Source organism: Alexandromys fortis, unplaced genomic scaffold, assembly GCF_014885135.2.
Source record: "Alexandromys fortis isolate MF-2015 unplaced genomic scaffold, M_Fortis_MF-2015_v1.1 scaffold_122, whole genome shotgun sequence".
Taxonomy (NCBI): Eukaryota; Metazoa; Chordata; class Mammalia; order Rodentia; family Cricetidae; genus Alexandromys; species Alexandromys fortis.
In genome coordinates, this window is record NW_026068004.1 from 1,489,351 (window position 1) to 1,503,646 (window position 14,296).

Genomic DNA, 14,296 nt, shown 5'->3' on the forward strand with positions numbered 1-14,296 from the left:
CTGTCCCTGCCACCTCAGGCCCAAGTGCTTGGGTTGGACTTCAGATAAGAAAATAGGTTCATAGATGCCACACCACCATCCACAAGTCTCTCTCTCTCTCTCTCTCTCTCTCTCTCTCTCTCTCTCTCTCTCTCTCTCTCTCTCTCTCTCTCTCTCTCTTCTCTCTCTCTCTTTCTCTCTCATCTCTGTCTCCATCTCCCAGGGCACAGCATGGATCCTGGCCTGACAGGTCTGCTGGGACAACACGCACCACGCTCCAGACAGCCTTTCATGGTCACCTTCTTCAGAGCCAGCCCGAGTCCTGTGCGGGCCCCTCGGGCAGTGAGGCCTCTGAAGAAGAGGCAGCCAAAGAAAACGAACGAGCTTCCCCATCCCAACAGACTCCCGGGGATCTTTGGTGAGGGTGGGATTGAGCCTCATCTGAGGCCCCTTCAGAAAGCGGTGGTCTGCCAATGAATCTAACTGGTGTGCCAGGCAGGGAGGGTGGGAAGTGTGCAGAGAAATCAGAAGCCATGTGTGCCGAGGTGTGAACACAGCCACACCCTGTGTTGATGGGAGCCACTGAGGAGCCACTGCTGAGCTGGGTCATGGCCTGAGCAGGGATCCAGAGGTAGAACTTGTGATTCCAATGGTTAGCTTCCTGTTCTCCATTTGTAAATGTGCCTGTTAATGCCACCCCGACACTGGCAGTACCCATGGCAACTCCGTAGAGTGGAACCCCTGACTTGGTACCATTTTGTCCCTGCAGATGATGCCCATGGCTCCCGAGGCAGAGATGTTTGCCGTAGGCATGAGCTCTACGTCAGCTTCCGGGACCTCGGCTGGCTGGTAACGTCTGCTTCTCCTCTCTGAAAGCCACCTGAAGAGCCTGGTGTCACCAGGGAGGGGGTGGAGCTACTGTGCCTTTAACTGTGAAAACGGAGGCCATCTGAGCCCTCTGCCCAGTCAACTCTGCGCTAGAATGGGGAAACTGAGGCTGGGGGGGGGGGCTTTGCGCTCTTCCTGCCACAGCTGCTGCAGGAGGCGTGGGGGCAGCCGTGGGGGACACAGCAGAGAGGGTGAGGCCTGGAGGACAGAGCTGCCGCCGCACCCTGCCTGCTGAGGGGATGAGGGTTCACAGCCTCAGGTCACCCTGCGACAGGAATTGTGCCAGTGGTCTTGGAAGGACACGCTGATGTGACTCAGCTTTCCCCTTCCCACAGGACTGGGTCATCGCCCCCCAAGGCTACTCAGCCTATTACTGCGAGGGGGAGTGCGCCTTCCCGCTGGATTCCTGTATGAATGCCACCAATCATGCGATCCTGCAGTCCTTGGTCAGTACTACAGTGGCCAGCTGGGACCCAGAGGGCGGGGGCAGGCAGTGGGAACAATGTCAGCCTGGGGGGGGGGCTTTCTCTGCAGAGTTAGCTACAGAGTGTCATCCCATGGCAGCCTGTGTGACCTCAGTGTGCCCAGTGGACATGGTGGCACTGGCGTTTCTAGTGTACATGTATGCTTATCCGTCATGCCTGGTCAGGTGGGCCTCCCCTTGGGCTCCCTGCTCTTCTGGGCCTTGGCTCATTCCTGGTGTTTCCCCCTCATATATCCCAGGCTGAATTCAGACTCTGTGTGTAACCAAGGATAACTTTGAACTTCTGCTCGCCTGCCTCCAGCCCAGAGTGCTGGGATTATACGTGTGCAGTATTATGCCTGATTCATGTGATGTGTGGATCAAGTCCAGGGCTTCCTGCACTAAGCAAGCACACAGCCAGCCGAGGTCTCCCCAGAGCCCTGCCTCTGCCTCTGTGTTTCAGGGGGTGAGCAATGGAAGCAGGTTCTAGCAGGAGCCACACCACAGCCTGTATTTGACAGGCATTGGTGCTTACTGACTCTGGGGTCTAGACCTTATTCTAGAATACTTTTCCTGGAATCCTGGTGCCCCGTGGTTTCGTGTTTATCTAGCAAGAGGCTGTGCCAAGTGATGCCCCGGACTGAGCATCATGAATTACAAAGAGCTGTCTGAGCTGATGCTAAGGCATCCTTTCACTGAGGCCACTGCTGTCGTGGGAGGAGCAGCCCAGGGTGACACTGAGATACTCAGTCTTTAGTCCCCTGGTGTGATGGGTGGACCTTCGCCTCCCAGGTCTCCTTTCCTCCTCACTTTGCTCTGGCCTCTGTTTCCCCTGTTGACAATGGCTTGGCCAAAGTAAGCAAGTGCTCATGACCTGCCTGGCGGCAGACGTGACCGTCTCTGTCCCCTGGAGAGGCTGTAGTAAGAACGTAAGCAAAGCAACAGGGAATGAGAGGAGAACCACGTGTTCTGATGATAGGGGGAGCCTGGTTTGGGCTTCTGCGTCAGGACCATCCAGGGCAGCAATAGAAAGAAGAAAGTCACGCCGGGCACTGTGGGGGTGCACACCTTTAATCCCAGTACTCAGAAGGTAGAGGCGGGTGGGTCTCTGTGAGTTTGAGGCCAGTCAGATCTACATAGCAAGTTCCAGGACAGACGGCCCCGTCCGTGCTGTGAATCGGTTTGTAGATGCTGTGTGAGCGAAAGGCTGTTCTCCACATCACCACTCAGTGAAGCCTAGCGCTGTGGCCAGCGTGGGAAGGAGGAGGTACCTTGTGTGTCTACCCTCTTCTCGCCAGTGGCACAGCTCAGGAAAGCCCCCTCTGGAGTCATTTCAGCACCCCTCCACACACACTCATACGCACAGCAGGCATCTCCTAGTTCTGCCCCATGCATTTGTAGATGGAGAGGTGGGCAGCAGCTACCCCCAGGTGCCAGTCTGGCTGTATGTCACCCTGGAGACCTGTCCTCCTCCATGGCTGCGGTGGGGCTGCCGCCCCATACCAGGCCAGTCAGCAGTTGCAGTGCAGAGGCTGTGGGAAGAGAGTGTTCATCAGATTGCTTTATGGAGCCCCTGCTCCCAGGACCTGGAAAGCCTGTGGAACTCGGGGCGGCTGAACACACACACACACACACAAATGCATGCGCACACAGAGGTGTTAGATTCTTGTCCCCTCTTCTGGTGGGAACCTTGAGAGGAATCCAGTTTGAACTCCGGGATAAGCATGTTTAGAGGCTGATAGATTATGACTCACTGAGACTTTCAGGAAGGCAAAACTGCTTTAGCGATGGGTGTGCGGATTAACACCGCTTTCAAGGCCAGTGGCGGTGGGAACCCCACGGCCTCTGTGCTTCACCTACAAAGCCAGTCTTGTCGCACAAGTTCAGAGGCTGAGCCACATCAAGTGGGGCAGAGTTCAAGAGCTTATGCGCTCTCTCTCTCTCTCTCCCTCTCTCTCTCACACATACACACACACACACACACACACACACACGGCTCTACACCTGTTGGGGGATATAGTAACACGCAGAGCAGTGTGGGGCAGTGAGTGTCCAGAAGAGGCACCTCAGCAGGTACACAGCCATGGGCACCCAGTGCTGGGGACCAGCAGAGTCGTCTGTGTCTGGCAGAGCAGATATGGCAGTGGACCGGGGGCAGAGAGTGCCAGTGGGTTTGTGTGTCAGGCCCTCTAAGCTCGTGCCTGGGCTGTGCTCTGAGGTCAGAGGGTGGGACAAAGGTACCCGGAGCTACTCTAGCCAAAGGTAGAGAATGACCTTGGGCTGGCCAAAGACGCTAAGAGCACCTGGAAAGGGAGCAAGTGAGAGCCGGGGCTTTGCTGGGCAGGTCGTTGAGGAGGGCACCAGGTTCATGCCCTTGCCTGCATCCCCCTCCCTCCTTGCCAGGTACACCTGATGAAGCCAGATGTCGTCCCCAAGGCCTGCTGCGCACCCACCAAACTGAGTGCCACCTCTGTGCTCTACTACGACAGCAGCAACAACGTCATCCTGCGCAAGCACCGCAACATGGTGGTCAAGGCCTGCGGCTGCCACTGAGGCCCTGCTCTGCAACCTGCTTCTGCTACCTTACCCGTCTGGTCGGGCCCCTTTCCAGAGGCAGGAAACCCTCCTATGATATCATAGCTCAGACGGGGGCAACGGGAGGCCCTGACTTCCCCTGGCCACTTCCTGCTAAAATTTTGGTCTTTTCCCAGCTCCTCTATCCCCTCCTTGGGGTTTGTGGCCTATTGCCCGCCCCCTTCCGCTTCCCCAAGCACAGACTGAGTGCACGTGGCATCCTAGAGCTGTGCTGACTGAGGGGTCTGGGGTCAGCACTGAAGACCCCCCCCCACATGAGAGGAAGACCGGTCCTTGGCCATCCCCAGCCCAGAATGGTCAATCCTGGATGGTCTAAGGCGGCCCTGGAGTGTGAAACTGGCTGATCTGGGCTCCGCACCATTCACCGCGGCAGGGGGTGGGGGGCGTGTCTAGATATAACAGACACGCCCACTTAGATCAGTGCCTGGCTGTCCACCTGCGCTGCGGAGTTAACTCGTTAGACTAGTCAGAGGCAGCTGTGGTAGTGCACGCCATTAACCCCAGCACCAGAGAGACAGATCTCTGTGAGTTCAAGGCCACACAGGGAGATCCTGTCTCAAAAAAGAGAAGACAAAAGAACCATCTGGCTGGGACCGGTGAAAGGGGCATTTTATGACCTGTGTCCTGGGCCTGCCCTCTGCCCAGGAGCAAAGGACCCTGGGAACTTCCAGTTCCCTCTACCACGGCTACCATGCTGACCAGTTGGGGGCTGGACGCTGAGACAGAGCGAGAACACCCTGAAGTGACTGGTGCAGGTTGGCACCAGTGGGGGCCACTGCTTCTTCTAGCTGATGGCCTGCTCAGGGATCCCCATGCAAGCACTCAGCTGCACCTGGACAGCCCTCCACATCCTCAGCACAGAGCCGCAGAATGCTGCCACCAGCTACTCCGAAGGAAAGGTCTCGGCTTCCCTCTTCTCCAGGAAAAGCCACCCATTCCCATTCTGCCTAGGCCCTCCAGTCAGGCGTGGGGCAAAGGGGAGGAGTGTCCACGTTTGCTCATGTCTGGGAACTAAGAACAGGTTGGTCACCAAGTTGGCGTCACCCTGGGGGCCCAGCAGCCCCATCCTGTTTCTGGGACCTGTGAGTCAAAGAAAGGGCCCCTGTCCCAGGGGATGGCAGGTGGTAATTAGGCCGAGTTGGGAGGGGAGGCTCAGAAACCACTGCTCTCCTTGGGGCAGCCGCTGGGAGCTGGAGTGTTTATTTGATTTCTGACTTGCTAAGCCTGTAATTTACCTGCGGGAACAGAGTCCAGCTGCCCAAACTGTGTCATTAAGAGCAGGTCCCGGGCCCATCCCCATCAAGAGACACACCCAGCGGAGGTGGACCCACCCAGGTGCCCAGGGATGCACTCGCTGGGGTTCACACTCTGCACCCCTGAATGGGCCTCAGGGAGGCTAGGACTCACCAGAGTGAGGCTTGCAGGAGTGAGATTGGGGCCATGCTGCAGGCCAGCAGCCTTTCCCCTTGGGCCTGGGAGGGTTTCCTGTGTGAGGTTGGAGGAGGGGACCCCTCCATGTATACAAAGAATGGGCTCCTGTGTGAGGTCGGAGGAGGGGACCCCTCCATGTATACAAAGAATGGGCCCAGGATATCCGCAAGATGGTGAGTTCGCCAAGAGCTTCAGGCTTCTCGGGCTGGAGAGATGGTTCAGGAGTTAGGAGCACTGGCGGCTCTTCCAGAGGACCAGGGTTTGATTCCCGGCACCCACATGGCAGCTCACAACTGTCTGTAACTCCAGTTCCAGAGGACCCAATGCCCTCTTCTGGCTTCCAGTAACTGCATGCATGTGGTGTACAGACATACATGCAGGCAAAACACTCGTACACATAAAAGTAAATAAATCTTTAGAAAAGAACAAAAGAGCTTTGGGCTTCAAAGAAAGGGTGGCTGGGATTGCACAAGGCCTCCGCCTGAACGTCAAGACACTGACTTCTTAGTGTCTGGACAAATGACCTTCCTTACCCAAGCTTAAACCTCCCATCTGTAACACAACGCTGGCTTTCTGTTATTGTAACAAAACGCCGGAGACAATCAATTGGAGGCAGGAAAAGGTTTCTCTTGACTCATAGCTTCAGAGGTCTGTGGTTAGCTTGTCCCACCGCTTTTGGCTGGTGGTGAGGCAACCAATTGTGGCAGAGAGCAAGACGGGACAAAACCACTCATCTCAGGGAGGACAGGAAGCTGAAGGAAAGAGTAGATTGAGCCCCAGACTCTCCTTCAATGACACAAGCCCCATGGCCAGAAAAACCTCCTCAGCCATAGCTGCCACCAGCTCCTGAGCTTGGGACTAAGCCTCGAGTCCACAGGCTGTTGGGGACATCCCAGATCTAAATTGGAGCCATGTTTTTCATTTCCTGCCAGAGGACCTCTCTACCTCCCTGGCCATCCTCTCAGTCTTAACGACGAGAATCCCCTGAACCAAAGCAGGAAGCGGAGGCATCAGGGTTGCTCTCGTCAGAGCCAGCATCTAGCCTGGCGTGGTCAGGGCACCTGCGGATGCGAAAGGAGTGGGAAATGCAGCCTGTGTACGGACACAAGGCTGAGCAGGGGCACGGGGCCACTGTGACTTCCTCCCACAGCAAAGCAAAGGCCTGGGAGTCACAGCCTCCAGTGCTCGGACATCTGGCAGTCATGGGTGACACGGAGTGGAAAGTCTTAGAGAAGGTAGATAAATATATACATAAACATAGCACCTGGGGTGCCAGCGTTACCACAAAGACCATCTGGCTTAACGGTACCCTCTGACCACCCAAGGTAAACATCAGAAGCAAAAATGACCTTCACTGGAGGCCCCTAAGGGCAATGAGAAAACACCACAGGACATAAAGGCAGGACTGACTGTGGGGGACAGACACCCTCATGACATCTTCATGGCTGCAGCCCAGCACATCTGGATGCCAGCTGGGTACAGTGCTTTTCCCGTGTCTAGCTGCAGGAAAGTAGGAGGGCACTGTGGAGAAACTCCCTACTGTTTACAAGAAGAGAGGCCGGGGGCACGGGTTTGGAGTGGAGCAGAACACAAGTACCATCAAGTCCTGGCTCTGGTGGCCCTGTACTCTGCCCTGTCTAGCCCTCAGTGCTAACACGGGCCCACTGGGTGCTGGGTTAGACCTGCCCTTGTGAGCCCCCTCACCCAATTCTCAGATGTGCCCACAGGGCCCGCAGCACCTGCCACCTGTAGAGGTGTATGTAGATAGTCTCTCTCTCTCTCTCTCTCTTTCTCTCTCTCCCTCCCTCCCTCCCTCTCTCCCTCTCTCTTGGTTTTATTTTTTCTTTCTCAGCTTTTTTATTTTTTTTAGATTTTTTTTATTGCTTTATAAATAATACCATTCAAAATTTCCACCTCCTCCCATTTCCCTCCCGCTCCCCCACTCCCCCTCCCTCTCTCTCGGTTTTTTGAGACAGGGTTTCTCTGTGTATCCCTGACTATTCTGGAACTCACTCTGTAGCCCAGGCTGTCCTGAAACTCACAGAGATCTGCCTGCCTCTGCTCCCTAGTGCTGGGGTTAAAGGTGTGCGCCACCACCGCCTGGCTGATAGTATCTTGTTTAAAATGGACTTGGCTGTATGGCCCAAGCCAGCTTCCTAGCAATGCCATCTTCCCCCAGAATGTCCCCTGCTGTTGCTGTATTGACAACAAAATTATGCTTACCCCAAAACATCTCAGAGTGAGGGGGGGGCGTGTGCTGTGACCACCTGTGGGACGGACCAAGTTGTAGCACTGGGGTCTCTGGGGTGAAGAGATGGCAGGTGTGGCCCTAACCTGTGGCCCTCCTGTGTCCTGTTAGCAGTCATGTGCCCGCTGTGTCCTCGTGGGTGAAGGGACTTGAGAGGTTTGCTTCTTACTAGGAGGGAAAACCTGAGCAGACATCTAACCTTTAAAAAAAAATTCTTCTTTACTTAGGAAACTTACATATATACTGGGGGATGTTTTTTAAATTAATTTTAAATTTAAAACTTAAAGGATAGACTACAAATTCTATAATTGCACCGTCTGGATAACCAGGGTTGATAATCCCCCCAGTCTCTTCTGTGTGCACACATGTGTTTGCACGGCATTTGTGGGTAACCTACAAAGTCAGAGGGGCACTCTACACTGCCGGTGAACTGGTTTATCCAATAGAGGGTACGCTTTGAAATTTTATGATATTAAATATTTTTTAAAACAAATCTGAACAGCTGTCTATGCCTTGATCCCTGCTTCTTCCCTTCAGGACTGGCTCCTCGGCAGGCGGCAGATCCCTGAGCTCACTGGACGTGATCTCGAGGTCAGCCCACAGCTGGGGCGGTGGTGGTGCACGTCTTTAATCCCAGCACTGGGGAGGCAGAGGCAGAGGCAGGCGGACCTCTGTGAGTTGGAGGCCAGGCTGGTTTACAGAGTGAGTTCCAGGACAGCCAAGGCTAAACAGAGAAACCCTGTCTCAAAAACCCCAAAACAAAAAACAAAACAAACAAAAATAGGAGTCAGGTCCTGCTGGGCTCTAAAGTCAATGACCATGGCCCAAGTCAAGCTCATGCGGGAAAGCCCAGCCTGTCAACAGGCAACTGGTCTGGAGCCACCAAGGCTAGGGCAGCAGGCTTCTCCTCCCCTCCAGGTTTATCCTCACCGTGACCCCAGATGAGAAGACATTCTGAGAGCAATAGCGCCACCCACAGGTTCTTGATTTCAAAACAGACACTGGAGCAGGTGGCAGCTAGTCTGGGTGAGGCTTCCTGGTGACTGGTGGGGCTCAGCCTCTACACTAGAGATGCCATAGGGGCATGACAAGTCAAAACAAGGTGTAGAAAGTGAGGCCAGCCTACTGTAGCTGCCATCTCCATGCAGGACTTGGGAGGAGACGTGGCGTGAGAACAAATCCGGCTTGTGTATGTTTGGCCAGTTCCAAATGGAACCTGGCTACCCCACGGGAGAAGAACTCTGGCTTGGCGTCAGTGGGTGAATGAGGAGAGGCCACGTTGTGAGACTGACTACAGACAGCCGTTAGACATGGTATACGTGAGAGAACAGAAACAGGCCTGGCCAACCTGGTCCCTGCCTGGTACCAGCAGAGCAGAGAAGCACTCTGCCCAGTTTGATCTCAACCCTTCCTGCACTGAGCATGTGTGGATGTTTCCCCAAGGTCTCAGCCTCAGAGGAACAGCAGCAAGGTTAGGTCTATCCTAGCTGCCACCTTTGGGTGATGGAGGAAGGTCATTGGCTAATAAAGAAACTGCCTTGGCCCATTTGATAGGCCAGCCTTTAGGTGGGTGGAGTAAACAGAACAGAATGCTGGGAGGAAGAGGAAGTGAGCTCACATGCCTTAGCTCTGCTCTCTGGAGCAGACACGATGAAGCTCCGACCCAGGATGGACGTAGGCTAGAATCTTCCCGGTAAGCACACGTTGGGATGTTACACACATTAATAGAAATGGGCCAGGCAGTGTTTAAATGAATACAGTTTGTGTGTTGTTATTTCGGGGCATAAGCTAGCCAGGTGGCCAGGAGCTGGGCGGCAAGAACACAGCCCGCAGCTCCTTCTACATTTGGGTACCAGCTGGAGGTCACAGATGGCCAAGACAGGTTGTGGCACTCCAAGCCTGGGAGACCCAGTGGCTGGGCACAACTGCTCATAGTAAGGAGGGAGACACTTGTACTGGTTCCCAGGCCCCAGCTACACCTGAGAAAGTGCCCAGGGCATGACAGGCCAGGCTGTGCTTCAGAGGAACTGTTCCAGAGGAAGCTGAAGGGGTCAGGCCCAAGCCGGCTTGCTTCCTAGGATACCCCCAGCACCAGCGCTCACAAGGCTACCTCCTCCACCCCGAAATCACAGAGCCAAACTCAGAGAGCAGTGAGCACAGCCTCCTTGCCTGTGCTCACTTCAGGCCACAGTGACCACCTGCTTCGGCTTCTTAGCCTCTGGGCCTTGGCAAGCAGAGCTGAGAAATCAGGGGTCAAAGAGAAGGAAAGCATGAGAGGCCGAAAGGCTCAGGGACTCCACCCGCACCCAGAACCTGACCACAGAGAGCTTTCTCCAGACTATGCTCAAAGCTTCCAGCCAGGACAGGGGCAGGGTGACCTAACTCAACCTACTTCAAGACGGTGGGGCCTTTGGACCTCCCCAAACACCCGAGCTCACCACCCAGATGGTCTGCTTTGCACAAGTCAGGAAGAACTGGAAACCACTGGTGTTTGGGCCTAGCTGACCTGAGAGAGGCTTGTGAGGAACTAGCATGGCTTCCTGCACCCTGCTCCCAGCCCTTAAAGTGTAGCGAGCTGCATGGAATCACAACTGATCGAGATTCGAGATGTATAATCAACTCCTGAGATGGCTAAGACCTGACTTATGCTATGATCGCACAATGATTATCAGCTGCTTGCATACGTGTGGGCCTATGGGCAGTGCCCACCTGGCAATCCGGGATTGGCAGCCCATGCCTACTTAAGGGCTGGGAGAGGTTTGCCCAGGGAGAGAGAGAAAGAAGAGAGAGAGGTCAAAAGGAGAGGAGAGAGGGAGAAAGAGAAAGGAGAGAGAGAGGAGAGAGGGGAAGAAAATGAGAGAATTGTAAAAAGTCCTGGAATAAACTGCAGCGAGAAGAGCTCCGGTGGTCGCGTCATCCTTGCTGGAAGAGGTGGGACGTGACATTAAAGCGCCTGCGCAGACCGTCGGCAGCCCTCTGCAGGCTGATCCCAGCTCTGGGATGCATTGGCCTCACAGATGGGGCACCTGGTTCTTTCCTCACCGGTGAAGCAGGCAAAGGAAAGTTGTTTTGATCTTTTAACACTGCTTTCTCTTCTCATTTATTCAGCAAATAAGAGCTACGCGGTAATGGGACTCCGGTGGAGGTAGGCCCCAGCCATGGGGAGACTCATTCCCTGGTAGCCGTAGAGAGCCTGGGGTAAAGTGCTCACCATCACATGGGGAGTGGAGTTGGGATCCCCATAAACTCGGACACAAGCCTGTAACCTCAGCACTGAGGGCGGGGGCAGAGATGGGCAGCTCCCAGAGCTTGCTAGCCAGCTGGCCTGCCGAAATGGGGAGCTTCCATTTTGGTGGGAGTCGCTGCCCAGGAAGACACCACACATCCTTCTCCACCCTGGGAAGCTGGAAGACCAGCTGCACAAGACCATTCTCAGTGGATAGCGAGTTCGAAGGCAGCCAGGGCTACATGAGATTGCCTCAAAAACAAAAACGAGGGGAATTTAAAATGAATGTAGAGGTTGGGCAAGACGGCTCAGAGGCGAAAGCACTTGCTGGGTGTGGTGACCAGAATTCTGTCCCTGGCACCCAAATAAAGGCAGCAGGAAAGGAACAAGGCCACAGTTGTTGACGTGGCTGTCACACATGGCACACACAATAATTGCAAGTAAATATATTTTTACCTTTTGGTTTTTCGAAACAGAGTTTCTCTGTGTAGCTCTGACTATCTTGAAACTCACTCTCTGGACCAGAGTGGCCCCAAACTCAGAGATGCACCTGCTTCTGCCTTCTGAGTGTTATGATTAAAGGCCTAGCTGTGAATACTTTTTTTTTTTTTTTTTTAGTTAAAATTGAGTGAGAAAATGATCTGTCTGAGTATGATAGCACTTGCCTGTACTCCCAGGACTTGGGAAGCAGACACAGATGGCAAATTCATGGCCAGCCTGGACTATGTGTTAAGTTCCAGTCTATTCGGGGCTACATAGTAGGAACCTGTCTAAGCAACAACAAAAAGATAGCTCTAACCAAACTAGCAAGAGGCACCGGCCATCTTGGAGACAGAAAGATACCTAGGAGAGCTGTGTGGTGGGAAGGAGGGAGGGATCCAGCTGGGCCCAGATGAATGCCAAGAATGAGGCCCAAGATTTTGACCAGCAAGCTAGGTGGTAGTGTCTGCTAAAACAGAAAGTGTGGAGAACTCGATGACGTTGATCTGAGAAGTTTAAGGGGGTCTGCGTAGGAGCCACTGAAGACCACAGGCCGACAGCGGCCAGGAGCAAGAAAGCATAGAGCGGTCAGCTGGAAGACTCACATAGAGACCACCAGTTCATCCTGGGGCAGGAAGTTCCTGCCCAGGACAGAGGCTCTCGGTGGGGTGCTACTGCCCTCTAGAGGCTACTTAGAAACTGCAAAGTATGTCCGTAATATTTGGCCTAACTACAAAGTCAGATCTGTTTTAAAAACTAACAGCCCATTGGTGCCTAGGCCTTTAATTCCAGCAGAGGTAGGCGGATCTCTGTGAGTTCAAGACCAGCCTGGTCTACAGCATGAGTTCCAGGACAGCCAGGGCTATCCAGAGAAACCCTGTCTCGAAAAACCATACACAGATAAAGCCTGTCTCAAAAAACAAAACACCCACTTCTGGCCTCCTCAGACACCATACTGCTGATGTGAACACGCAGCACATAAAGCTACAAGCAAATCTTTTTGTTTGAGACAAGTTCTGTGTAGCCCTGGTCGTTCTGGAACTCGCTCTGTAGACCGGGCTGGTCTCAAACTCATAGATCCATCTGCCTCTGCCTCCAGAGTGCTGGGATTAGACTCAGGCAGGTTTCACCACAGCTTGTTGACAGTAATTTGACCCTTTGACCCAGTAATTCTGGTTCTAGGAATTTACCCTCAAGGTTGTTGTGGGATGCATTTCCTCTGGGCAAAGCAGCCCCCATCTTTGACAGATCGGCTGCAAGACTCAGTCACCTTCAATTTGGAGGGGATTTGGGAAATTACTGCAGGGTCGTCACCCTCACCTGAGATTAAGACACACACACACACACACACACACACACACACACACACACGCACGCACGCACGCACGGTCACCATTTGTGTGCAATTCTGCCCTAATTGCATGTGGCCTGTGAGCTGAGTCTCGGGAGGTCCTAGATGCACAGGTTGGGGACGGTTTGCAGTGGGGTGGGACCCATCTCTATGACTGTAGGAGTCACCCACGGTTAGTATGGTCTCTGTTGCAGCTGTGTGGAGATACCACACACCTGTCATTAGTGCCTCCCCCAGTAAGGAAGCCTGGTAAACTCACTGGGTGAACTGGTAGATTACTTCCTTTTGCTATAGGGACCTTACAAGGAGAGAGCAGCCTGTTCACACCTCCTCAGGGGAGGATTCTGACTAAACAGGCATGCCTTTAAATGTGCACACGGTGCGGTTACTCCATCAGACACTGCCCACCTGCCGTCACAGGGCCCCGGCTGGGTCAATGGTGGTCAGTCTGCCATGGACGCCTTAGGACCTGATGTGGACCGAATTCCAGAGGCTGCCACACCAATAAAGCAGAGTGAGAAAAGAACACTTTAGGTTTTAAGCGGGAATAGGAGGATAAATAAGGACATATTTCTGTTTGTATTTGAAAAAAAAACAAAAACAAACCACTAAGGATTTGCCAGAATTGGTTGCTATGCCTAGAACTGGAAGTTCTCCCACCCCACACTAAGGCTCTGAAGCGTGGTCCTCAGTCTTTAGGGGATGGGGACTCAGCACCTGAGTCGCTAGGCTGTGTCTTTGATGTCTGCCCCAGTGCTGGCTCACGCCGCTCTACCCTTCGGATGCTCCTTCGCCATGAACAAGCCTTCCCTGCAGTGATGAAGTGAAATCGGGTCCAAAAGAACTCTTCCTCCCCAGAGGTGCTCCCATCGGGCATTTGTCCTCCCCAGGGGGGTTCCGGTCAGGCATTTTGTCCTCCCTAGAGGTGCTCCTGTCGGGTACTCTGTCCTCCCCAGGGGTGCTCCTGTAGGGTACTCTGTCCTCCCCAGGGGGGCTCCTGTCGGGTACTCTGTCCTCCCCAGGGGTGCTCCTGTCGGGTACTCTGTCCTCCCCAGGGGTGCTCCTGTCGGGTACTCTGTCCTCCCCAGGGGTGCTCCTGTCGGGTACTCTGTCCTCCCCAGGGGTGCTCCTGTCGGGTACTCTGTCCTCCCCAGGGGTGCTCCTGTCGGGTACTCTGTCCTCCCCAGGGGTGCTCCTGTCGGGTACTCTGTCCTCCCCAGGGGTGCTCCTGTCGGGTACTCTGTCCTCCCCAGGGGTGCTCCTGTCGGGTACTCTGTCCTCCCCAGGGGTGCTCCTGTCGGGTACTCTGTCCTCCCCAGGGGTGCTCCTGTCGGGTACTCTGTCCTCCCCAGGGGTGCTCCTGTCGGGTACTCTGTCCTCCCCAGGGGTGCTCCTGTCGGGTACTCTGTCCTCCCCAGGGGTGCTCCTGTCGGGTACTCTGTCCTCCCCAGGGGTGCTCCTGTCGGGTACTCTGTCCTCCCCAGGGGTGCTCCTGTCGGGTACTCTGTCCTCCCCAGGGGTGCTCCTGTCGGGTACTCTGTCCTCCCCAGGGGTGCTCCTGTCGGGTACTCTCCTCCCCAGGGGTGCTCCTGTCGCACCTGTTTTTTGTTCCAGTAATGAAGAGATTTAGACACA

At 54.5% G+C, this 14,296-nt stretch overlaps 1 protein-coding gene across 1 annotated transcript in view; it reads left to right on the forward strand.

Annotated features, from left to right (window-relative positions):
* Positions 1-7,289, forward strand: part of Bmp8a (bone morphogenetic protein 8a) — a 30,831-nt gene extending 23,542 nt beyond the window's left edge. The window contains exons 4-7 of the mRNA XM_050161188.1: positions 203-397; positions 749-828; positions 1,203-1,313; positions 3,734-7,289. Of these exons, the coding sequence (XP_050017145.1) occupies positions 203-397; positions 749-828; positions 1,203-1,313; positions 3,734-3,883 (536 nt within the window). The 3' untranslated portion in view covers positions 3,884-7,289. The remainder of the gene's footprint in view (positions 1-202; positions 398-748; positions 829-1,202; positions 1,314-3,733) is intronic.
* Positions 7,290-14,296: the final 7,007 nt, after the last annotated feature.